The 11,480-nt window shown below is 45.2% G+C and overlaps 1 protein-coding gene across 1 annotated transcript in view; it reads left to right on the top strand.

The window, feature by feature from the left end:
• Window positions 1-11,480, top strand: part of KDM5A (lysine demethylase 5A) — a 79,046-nt gene that overhangs the window by 36,996 nt on the left and 30,570 nt on the right. The window contains exon 17 of the mRNA XM_034780542.1: window positions 9,263-9,380. Within this exon, the coding sequence (XP_034636433.1) occupies window positions 9,263-9,380 (118 nt within the window). The remainder of the gene's footprint in view (window positions 1-9,262; window positions 9,381-11,480) is intronic.

The raw sequence follows: 11,480 nt of genomic DNA, 5'->3' as shown, positions 1-11,480 counted from the left end.
AAGAAGTGAGGTTCTTACCCACGAAAGCTTATGCTCCCAAGAACCTCACTTCTTGCATCTGAAGAAGTGAGGTTCTTGCCCACGAAAGCTTATGCTCCCAGTACTTCTGTTAGTCTCAAAGGTGCCACAGGACCCTCTGTTGCTTTTTACAGATTCAGACTAACACGGCTACCCCTCTGAATCTTTTCTATGTATGTCATTTTATACCCTCCTTCTGTCACTCGGATGCTGAAGTGGAAGGCCTCTGAGGCTTCCAGCATGGCTGGGTAGAAGCCCACCATCTTCTTTCTCCAGTGGTGGGGTGGCAGGGTAGTGGCAGGAATGCTGCGGTAGGGGACCGTACTTTCACAGATCTGAGATGTTTTCAGCATCTTGTTTGTTAGCAGAACTTTGTACTGAACTATGGAAGCATGAGGGAGGGAGACTGGGTGTGTGGGTGCGGGTGCTGATTAGGGATTCAATGACCATGGATAAGGCTACATTTTAGTCACAGGTATTTTTAGTAAAAGTCATGGACAGATAACGGGCAATAACAGTCATGACCTATCCATGATTTTTACTAAAAATACCTGTGACTAAATCTTACCTGCTGGGAAGGGGCGTTCCTGAAGACTGCTGCTGGTTATGGGGGGACAGCGCGGGGCCCCACTGCAGCTGGGGGCAGCCCAGGGCCACCTGCCACTGCGGGGGAGGGGGAGGCGGCGACCTGTGTTCCCAACGCCGATCTGGGCAGGGGGGTAGTGAGGGCCCCCCTGCCGCCACTGGTCCAGGCCGGGGGCGGCCTGCGGCCCCACTGCCGCTGGTACCAGACCACTGCTCCAGGGCAGCGCTGGGGACCAGCTGCCTGGGGCTGCCAGAGCAGCAGCCAGTGCGCCAGGCCCCTGGGCTTCCCCAGCTGCTGGGGTGGTCCTGGGGTCAGCCGCACTAGCACTTCAAACTTCACGGAGGTCACGCCCTCTGTGAATGATTCGCAGCCTTAACCATGGAAGGGGTTGCAGGGAAAGAGAGAGAGCAACAAAAATGTAAAAGTAATGAAAATTTAGGGTTAAACAACATAAAAGTGTAAGTGCAAATTAGTGTGGGTCAAGTACACCATTGGAAATGGGAAACAGCCCTCTGCTGATTTGCAGCATCAGAGATACTGTATTTTGCCCTATCCTGCCCCCCACAAGCCTACCTCTTCCGGCAGTACCCAGGTGTTCCCTGTATGTTCCGACCTTGCTAGTGCTGTGATGGTGATATCAGCCTGAGTTATTAATTTGGCAGGCCATTGAATTTTTCTGAGGAATGCAAGGGAGGGAAGGGAAATGTTAACTTTCAGCAGTTTATGTCTTAGCCAAAGCTGAAAGGAGTTTCAAGGAAAAAGAAAAGGGCTTCTGTAGCTTGAGGACTGATGTCCTCAATATCAGAGGTTTCCTGCAAACAATTCAGGTGTGAGAGACTCTCAAAAGTCTCAAGAATCCTTTCTAATGGCAACCTAAACATAGTGGTCACTACCAGTTCTTCCTTTAATATACACACACACATATTTTGAAGTAGTTTAAAAAAGTAAGAGACAGAGATAAAAATAGCTAAAGCAGAGCAAATCTGTTATTTTAATATTTTCAAGGAAAATGAGGCAGTCAGGCACCAGGTTTTTTTTTCTATTCACTTTTTATTAATTTTTAAAAGTATGTACAGAAAAAGCAAACATAGCTATAGATAAACGTCTCCTAATCTATTAACCATTTCTTACATAGCCTTAGTTTGAGCCATTTAATTATATATAATGTTAATGGTTGAAATATAAATCAAATACACCTCTACCCCAATATAATGCGACCTGATATAACATGAATTTGAATATAACGCGGTAAAGCAGTGCTCTGGAGGGGCGGGGCTGTGCACTCCGGCAGATCAAAGTAAGTTCGATATAATGCGGTTTCACCTATAACGTGGTAAGATTTTTTTTTTTTTTTTTTTGGCTCCCGAGGACAGCGTTATATCGTGGTAGAGGTGTATTTGTATTACCCAATTTACAATCGAAGAAAATTTTGTTTATAAAAATCCAACTAGTTAAAGAAAAACTTAAGTTTGGTTCTACTCTTTATTTTAATTTCAGAGGATGGTGATAAAGTGGGGAAGGGAATGAAGTGGGTAGAGAGAAGGGAGAAGCGAGGGACAGAGCATGGATCATTCAGATACTTCCAGGAAAGGATCCCGTAGCTCTGAGAATTTTTCTTGGATATTTCTGTTACGGTACAATTCTTAGTCTTCTTCAAAGAGTGCTCCTATGCGTGATCCACTGTTGGTGTATCTGCACAGGCAGTGTCCGTTCAGTCTGCACGTCCGCTCTCCCTCCCTTGTGCTCTGACTTGAAGCTAACTAGCGCTGTGCAGGCAAATCACCCTCAGTTCCTTTTCTATCACCCCTGGCCTGAGCCTGAGCGAATAGCAGTCCTTTTCTCTTTACCTATTTTTATAGTGTTTAGCTCCTGTTACAGTTATTGCTCATTTTCCCTTAGCTTTATAGGGTTTCTGTTTGCTTTCCTGTTGGGGGGAGAAAAAAAAAAAAAAAAACCTGCAGGGCACAGGCACTGAAGTGGTGGTACTGCCTGCCAAATGCAAGAGCAAAGACATTACTGTCTCTATGAAATTGGTACCGACACGACTACCTCCAAAAAACCCTTGTCAGACCGATCTCATGCAAGATCTCCGCCAGTTTCCTCGGTACCGTCAAGTCAGTACCGACAAGATCTGATGATACTGATCCCCATGTTACCACAGGAGTTTTGATTTTCCAGAGATCTCATGGTGGCTGAGATTCTGGAGTCCTACTCCTTGGTTCCAGGGCTCTGGTAACGAGCACCTCTCGATCCCTGGAATCATCACTGGCATCTAGTCATTCATCTCCAGTCTTTTTGTTGGCTCCGCTGCTATCAAGGACTCAGTGACCAGGAGGATATCCACTCACTAGCCTCACACCAGGGCCCCCCAGTTGCACCCTTGGTCCGAGCTTCAACACCCTTGATGTGGCCACCTTGGGTACCACAACCCTCGCCCTTTTCCCCAATGACCATACTGGGATCCATGGGCAGCCTACAGGCACCATACTTCTTGGGCGTCTAATGTCTCCCACCAGAAATCGAGACAGTCTCCCTCAGCCTCTTTATCCAGAGCCCCAGAACCTCAAGGGCGACTTTTGAGGAGCAAAAGGCCAGACTAGAAGAGGAGATTACACCAATGACAAATAGCTCCTTCTTGTGCCCCAGATGACGCAGTGATGCCCTCTCCACCATGCATGGTGGATGGTTTTAAGCTATTTCTGGATCTAACAAAAAGGTTGCCAGACATACTTCAGATTCCGCTCGAGGAGGAGGTGAAAGATACCCACCATAAGCTACTAGGCGTATTGCATACCTCCTCTTCCTCCTTGAGAATCACATTCCCAGTCAACAAAGTGCTTTTAGTTCTTGTTGAGTTCATTTGGCACATGCCAGCCTCTATTGCACCAATACACAAAAGGGCCAATAAAAAGTACTACGTGCCCTCCAAGGATGTGGAGTTTCTTTTTTCTCACTCTCAATCCAACTCCGTCGTGGATGTGGTAAATTCCTGTGGCCAACATCACAATCAATCCACCTCTCATGACAGAGACTGGAAAATACTTGATTTATTTGGTAGGAATGCATATTCCTCTGTGACTTTTGCAATTCAGAATTGCAAATTACCAAGCCTTAATGGTGAAGAATGACCACATGAGTTTTGCTAAACTGAATGCATTTATTGACCACCTGCCGAAGCACAGCGGGACTAGTTTCAGGCCATCAAAAATGAGGGGCAGTTGGTACTGAGAATGGCACTCCAGACTGTGCTAGATGCTGTGGATACAGCAGCCCACTCAGTGTCGACAACAGTCGTGATGATACAGGTGTCGTGGTTACACCTCTCAGGACTGCTGAAGGAGGTGCAGACAACAGTTGAGGACCTCCAGTTTGAGGGCTTCAAACTTTTTGCGGATAAGACTGATTTATCACTCCATACTCTAACAGACTCCAGAGCCACCCTATGCTCACTAGGGATCTACACACTGGGACAGAAGAGGAAATTCAGTTCCCAGCCATCCTAACCGCTCCAGTGCCCAACACCAGAATGTGGCTATGAGCCACAGAGAAAGAGGCCTTAGGATTCAGAAGTGTAAACTGTCAGCTCTTCAATCCTCAACATCTCAGCCTTCAACCTCAAAACACCAGTTTTGACGCCTTGGTCAAGGCCTTGGGAGACCACTTGCCACAACATCAGCTGTGACCTACAGACCTCCTACGTTTCTTTGGATGTCGCCTTACTCCTTTTCCTCTGAAACTGGGAAGACTTAACTTGTGAAAGATGGGTCTTGGAGATAATTTCCAATGGGTACTCTATCCACTTTGCCTCCCTCCCTGTTCTCCTTCAGGGACCCTTCTGACAAGAGACTGCTAAGACAGGAAATACATTAGAACCTCAGTTACGAACTGACCGGTCAACCACACACCACATCTGGAATCAGAAGTACACAATCAAACAGCAGCAGAGACTGAAGCAAGTATAGTACTGTGTTAAAAGTAAACTACTAAAAAAAACACAAATGGAAAGTTTAAAAAACGGTTTGACAAAGTAAGGAAACTGTTTCTGTGCTTGTTTCATTTAAATTTAAGGTGGTCATAAGCAGCATTTGTCTTCTGCCTAGTAAAGTTTCAAAGCTGTATTAAGTCAATGTTCAGTTGTAAACCAAAGCGTTTTGTTCAGAGTTACGAACATTTTAGAGTTACAAAACAACCTCCATTCCCGAGGTGTTCGTAACTCTGAAGTTCTACTGTAGATCACCTGCTCTGCCTAGGAGCCATAGAACCAGTTCCTGTGCACCTCAGGGGCAAATGTTTTTATTCCCAATATTTCCTGATTTCCAAGAAAAATGAAGATTGGTGACCCATACTAGATCTAAGAGCACTAAATGAATACGTGAAGGCACAAAGATTCAAGATGGTTGCACCAGCCGTGGTTATACCAGTGGTTCTCAAACTTTTGTACTGGTGACCCCCTTACACGTAGCAAGCCTCTGAGTGTGACCCCCCCTTATAAATTAAAAACACTTTTTAATATATTTAACACCATTATAAATGCTGGATGCAAAGCGGGACTTGGGGTGAAGGCTGACAGCTCGTGACCCCCCCATGTAATAACCTTGTGACCCCCTGAGGAGTTGCAACCCCCAGTTTGAGAACCCCTGGATTATACCGTCTCTGGAACAGGGAGATTGGTTCTCGGCCATCAGCCTACAGGATGTCTACTTCCGTATATCAATCCAACCATCCCACAGATGATTCCTCAGGTTTATTTTCCATCTGGATCATTACCAATACTGGGTGCTTCACTTCAGCCTCTTATCCGCACCCAAAGTATTCTCCAAGGTCCTCGCCGTAGTAGCGGCCCATCTGTGCACCTTGGGGATCGTGATTTATCCATATTTGAATGACTGTCTCCTCAGACCCTGCTCCTTCAGCGATGCCCTACAGGCCACCCACAGGATGATGACATATTCACACAACTGGGCTTACAAATCAACATTCAGAAATTGACCTTGAGTCCAGTACAGTGCTTGAAGTTTATAGGGGTCTATCTTGATGGAGCGAGAGCATTCCTCCTGTCGCACAGATTTCACACTCTGCCCACTCCAATAGAGACAGTTAAAGCCAGCCCACAAATGACAGCCTGACATTGCCTCCAGCTTCTCCGACACATGGCGGCATGCACGTTTTGATCTCTCATGCCAGACTACACATGACATGTCTACAGGCATGGCTCAGGTCTCTCTACATACCAAGCAAGGACAGGCTAGACAAACCAGTGTCAATACCCTCCAGGGTCAAGCACTCCCTGGAATGGTGGAAAGACTCAATGAACGTCTGTGCAGAGGTCCCATTCACACAATCTCCAACATTTCTTCTAAAAATGGATGCATTCCTAATAGGTTGGGGAGCCCACCTGAACAACTGCAAGATTGAGGGCAAATGGTCCCCCCAAAATGGAGACTCCGTATCAACTGCTTAGAACTAAGAGCGGTTAGAAATATTTGCACATGCTTTTTTCCACTAATCAAAGACACGACACAAAAATCATGACAGACAACATAACATGCGTGTTCTGTATATGTTGATAATGGGGCACCAGATCATTCTCCCTGTGCACGGAAGCACTATAACTATGGAATTGGTGCATTTGCCCTAATGTTGTCATATCAGCTGCTCACCTGCCAGGAAGGTAACAGCCGGCAGTCTCAGCTGCAAGTTCTTACAGGACTATGAATGGGAAATGAACCCAATTGTGCTCTACCACATATTCTCTCACTGGGGAGCTCCAGCAATTGACTGGTTTGCCATTTACCTGAACAGGAAATGCCCGCTCTCTTGCTCCAGAGCCAGTTTCTGGAAATGCTCCTTAGGAGATGCTCTCCTTCTCCCATGGGATAAAGTCCTTCTATCTATACACCTTTCCTCCATTCCTTCTGCTGACGAAGGTCCTGATAAAAACGAAGAGAGAAAAAGCAAAAGTTACACTGTCTGCTCCCAGCTGGTGGAGACAAATGTGGTACCTGTATCTGGCACAGCTAGTAATGTATCTACTAATCCCTCTCCAACTCACTCCTCTTCCTCGCCCAGAACAATGGGCAAACCCTCTATCCCAACCTACGGATCTTCTGGCTCAAGGCCTGGCTTCTTCATGGTTCCAACATGTAGAGCTGCTTCTCTGAGGAGGTGAAAGAAGTATTATTACACGGTAGAAAATTGGCTACTCATCGCACTTACCTGCAAAAATGGAGAAGATTCCAGGTCTGATGTAATTCCAAACATAGCCCCGATAGCTTCCTCCCTCCTCTTTGAGATGTGTCCCCCTATGGGTGCTCCGCAACCCACCCTTCTCCCCTCTACTTTGGATGCTCAATAGGGGCTCTGCAGTGGAGAAGAAACTGAACATGGTTCACCCATGCAACGCTAGTTAGCCTCGAGGTAGAGCACAAGGGAGGGAGAGTGCTTGTGTGAGCCACTGCTATCTAAAATCTCCAATCAGAGTTGCAGGCACACAGATACACCTATAATGGAAGACCCATAGGGGGACACATCTCAAAGAACCAGCTTTACTGTACAAGGAGAGTAACTTCCTCTTTCCCATGGTGGCCAGGCTTACAAAATCAGTGCTCCCACCTTCAATTGTTGGTTGCTTTTTGGATTTCTGTTTTTGTAGTTCTAATCTTTTAGTAATTAGTGCTTAGCCAAAGTCTACAGATTTATTCAGCTTCCAGTTAACATCCATTAGATTTTAAAATTGCATGTTGTCTTGTAGCATAATTTTATTTGATAAGAAAAAATAACTCTGCAATTAAGTTCTGCTCAAAGCGTACAGGTTTAGGAGCATTCCCAGAGCACATGGAATCACAGTGCCAAAATTTGTCTGTCTTAATTGGTATCTGTTTGAACAGATGGAGAGGAATCAGGTTATTTAAAAACAAATGAACTACTAACCAGATGTGTGCCCATTGCTCTGTTCATTTTTTTGTAAGGTGTCCTTTTTTTAAAATAAAAGACGTAAGTTCTTAGGGCAGGGACTATCTTATGAGTTTGTGTAGCATCTGACATAGTGACAGCCCAATCTTTTCTGGGACCATTGGGCAGTGAGAGGCTGGAACTAACATAAAGTAGAGTCCTTCAAGCATTTATCTACACAGATCCTGCTTTAGGCGCATGCATGCAAGCCCAGACTCTTTTAGTCGGCAGTGTCCATTGAGGCTGCATGTGCTCCCTGTGCACCCTCGCGCCCCCTAAAGAGAGGGTATAAAAGGCAGAGCAGTACCAACTGCCACTCTGTTTCTTCTTGCCGCACATGACAGCAAGTCAGCAGGGTGAACAAAATTCATGATTTGGCTGGCCCTCCGTATACTGTGATTCATAAGGGCAGAGTTACTCAGGCTATGTCCACAATTTTTACCAGAAGTAGTTTGACTTTATTTTAAACCAATTTAATGGCTTACAGTATTTTTACCTAAGCTTCATAATTCTCTTGCAGAAACTAAGTTCCACACACTGGACGGTCTCAGGACTACGATCTTTTAACTTTCCAGAACAAAGCATTTTTAAAAATCTGCTAGACTTCTTGTACCTTTTGGTAATAAGTATAAGGGGCAGGCTGTATCCTCTGACTTTCTAAATGGGATGCAGACTGCATGAAAATTCACTAGTTGAGTAAACTACCTGTTCCCTCACAAGTTAGGGTATGCTCTTCAATGTTGACATCTATCCCTTGTTTCAGAGGGGGTCTTTATTTCTAAAATTGTAGAGCAGCTACTTGGAGTTCAGTTAATACATTTATCAATCACTTCTCCACTGTGATAGCTTGTAGACCACATGTGCAGCTTGGCAGGGCAGTTCTACAGTCATTATTTAGATAGGATTCCAATCACCTACCTTGTAAAGAAAAGCGGTTATTTACCTTACAATTAATAAAAAGAAGTGGGCTGTAGTCCACGAAAGCTTATGCTCTAATAAATTTGTTAGTCTCTAAGGTGCCACAAGTACTCCTGTTCTTCTTCTTACAATTACTGAAGTTCTTCAAGATGCTTTCCTCCACACACATCTAGGACCCACCCTCCTTCACCACTGATAAGGAGCCCTTATGGGGATTTCTGTATTAGTGAAGGAATTGAGTGCTGTTTGTGGCAGCTTCCGCTTAACCTCTCACTGTGGGGGCACGAGGGTGCACAGGAGACACATGCAGCCCCAAAGGACACACTTCTGGCTAAAAGTTGCTAGGCTTGAACACGCATACAGTGGGATCTGTGTGAACAAAACTATCTCAAAGAGCTCCAATTTCTGTAAGGTAAGTAACTTCTGTTTGCCACATCCACTACTCCTAACCTATTGCCAGTTGTGGCTCCTCCTAGGTATGTTCCTGATGTAATGATACATTGTGTTCACTTCAATAGAAACTGTTTGCCATTGAATTACAGTGCGCGTATTGGGGAGATGATGGAGATTTTACTGGCTCCTTGTTTAATAACACTTGGTAACTCTGTGGTGCCTGTGAGTAGAATTGACTGGAGATTCAATGTATGGTCCCATGAACACTGAAGTGATGAGACTTTTAAACTTCTTGATAGTTGTGAAACTCTCTACTGGTGGGAGCTCACTCAAGTGAGTGTTGCCCACTGTTCCATCTAATCTTGTTTGTAACGTTGCATCTCTTTGCTCATACAGCAGGCTGAGCCCAGATAGCGGGAGGACTCGGACCAAGCTGACGGTGGAGGAGCTGAAAGCATTTGTCCAACAGCTATTCAGCCTTCCATGTGTCATTAGCCAGGCCCGACAAGTAAAGGTAGGTTTTGCATCTATTGTTTGGTGTATTGGGTTTTGTGACACTTGGTGAAGTTTCCCAGTATAGAGTGCAGGGTAATTTTGCCTCTCCTGTAGTTTTGTCCTTTCTGATTTTTCTTTGCTGTCCCTTTTCCCCCCCACTTTTGTCCCAGAAGTATACTGTTCTCTAGGCTTCTTCTTTCTTAGCTGATAAGAAGGTTTTCTGACTTCCATCAATCTGCTTTGGTGCAATTGAGCAGAGTATGGGCATTGTTACTGTGCTTTGACTGACTGGGTGACAAAGGTCATGAAAAATGACCTTAACTCAGATAGTAAAAACTTTTTCTTTCATTCTGCATTTTTTTCCATCTCCTGGTTTATCACTTGGAATGTGATATCACTCCATTTAATCCCAAGGGGATGGGAAGCTGTCTGGCACTTTTATATGTATGCATCACCTGGTATGGGGTACAAATAGAGTTACAGTACTTGCCTGTACTGTTTTCAGTTCTAGGCACCACATTACCAGGAAAACTCTGACTAAGTGGAAGAGGTTGAGAAAGAGAAAATTGTAAAGGGCTAGAGAGCATTGATTTGAGGAAATGTTGAAACTGCCAAGTGTGCCGAGCTTTGTTAAGAGAGAGAACAAAAATCTACAAATCTACAAATATTTGAAGGGTGTAAACCCCAAGAAAAGGAGGGGAACTATTTAGAATGGTTTGAGGGGACCTAGCTAAGAGTAAAGAGAAGATATTAAAGGGAAACTTAAATTGAACTTCAGGGAAAACTTACTCCAAGAAAGCTGTGGAATAGTCTCTCAACAGAAACGATGGAAATCTCATCATCTGGGATGATTTAAAACTAGATTTAGATTTAAAACAGTAAAGTGCATTAACAGTTCTTCAGTGGCAGGGAAATGGACTGAATGGAATTTTTCATCATTTAATTTCTAATTTAAGACAAGTAGATATTTGCCATGACGCTCCTGGGCCTGAGGAGTAGACTCAAAAGTGCTGACTCAAACTTGGGATTCTTCTTCAAGTGCTTTCACATGTCCATTCCAGTATAGGGTGCACAGCTGCTGAAATTTTTTTCCCTCAGTGGCATCTGTCGGGTCAGCTCTGATATGCTCTGGAGTCGCATGCTCAGAGCACCTGTATGAAGCCCCCTGCCGACCCGCGCCCTCTCAGTTCCTTCTTACCACCCATGATGATCGCTGGAACTACTGTTCTTGCTTTACAAGTACTTTCTCTGTGGACTTTTCTGTCTATTATTGTATATAGTTAAGTTTCTATTAGTAATTAGTTAGCATTTCTCCATTTTATTCTCCACCCCAGGGCATGCCTCGGTCACTGGGCTTCAAGACTTGTGCCTCTTGTAACAAGGCTATGCCTTTGAGCAACCCCTCATTCAAGCCACCTTTAGTGCCTGGGAGAAGCTCACATGCGGGAGTGCTGTAAGATCTGTAAGGACTTTAAGCCCGCCACCAAAAAAGATTGAGACGTTAGGCTGAAGTCCATCTTAATGAAGGCAGCGCCAAGACCTCCTTTGGTGCTGAGACATTGAGACTCTGCACCAAGTACCTCGACATCAGTGAGCTCATGGCTTCAATCTTTGGGCCTGCCTCATGAGGTTCAACAGACTCTGCAGGACCTTCCCTTTGAGGGCACTTCACTCTGTCAGTTTGGAGTCTTTTCCAAGCAACATGGCCTAAATGACTCCAGGGCTAACTTGAAGTTCCTAGGTCTTTATACCCAGGCACCCATGAAGAAGCATTATAAACCTCATCCAGCCTCTCGAATCTTTCTGCCAGCTGTCTGACAGGACTCTCACAGGAATAGGAGCAGGGACTTTAGATGAAGGCCTCCCCAATCTTTGTCTGAGTCTGTGCTCCTCCTCCCCCCCGACACTCTGGGGGTTCCAAGCAGGCCTTTTGATGGGACGCTCGGGGATGATGTACCAGCACATTTCCACATTTCGATTCCCCCCCCCCCCCCTCCCCAGGACACACAGTTCCTCAAGTTTGTCATGAATCATGTGCACTACCAATTCGTAGTTTTCCCATTTGGCCTGTTGGTGGCCCTGCAAGTGTTTACCAAGTGTGTTGGACCAGGGTCCAGGT

Source organism: Trachemys scripta, chromosome 1, assembly GCF_013100865.1.
Source record: "Trachemys scripta elegans isolate TJP31775 chromosome 1, CAS_Tse_1.0, whole genome shotgun sequence".
Classification (NCBI taxonomy): Eukaryota; Metazoa; Chordata; order Testudines; family Emydidae; genus Trachemys; species Trachemys scripta.
The sequence above is the reverse complement of the archived record's forward strand: the minus strand, read 5'-3'. Positions and strand labels throughout refer to the sequence as shown.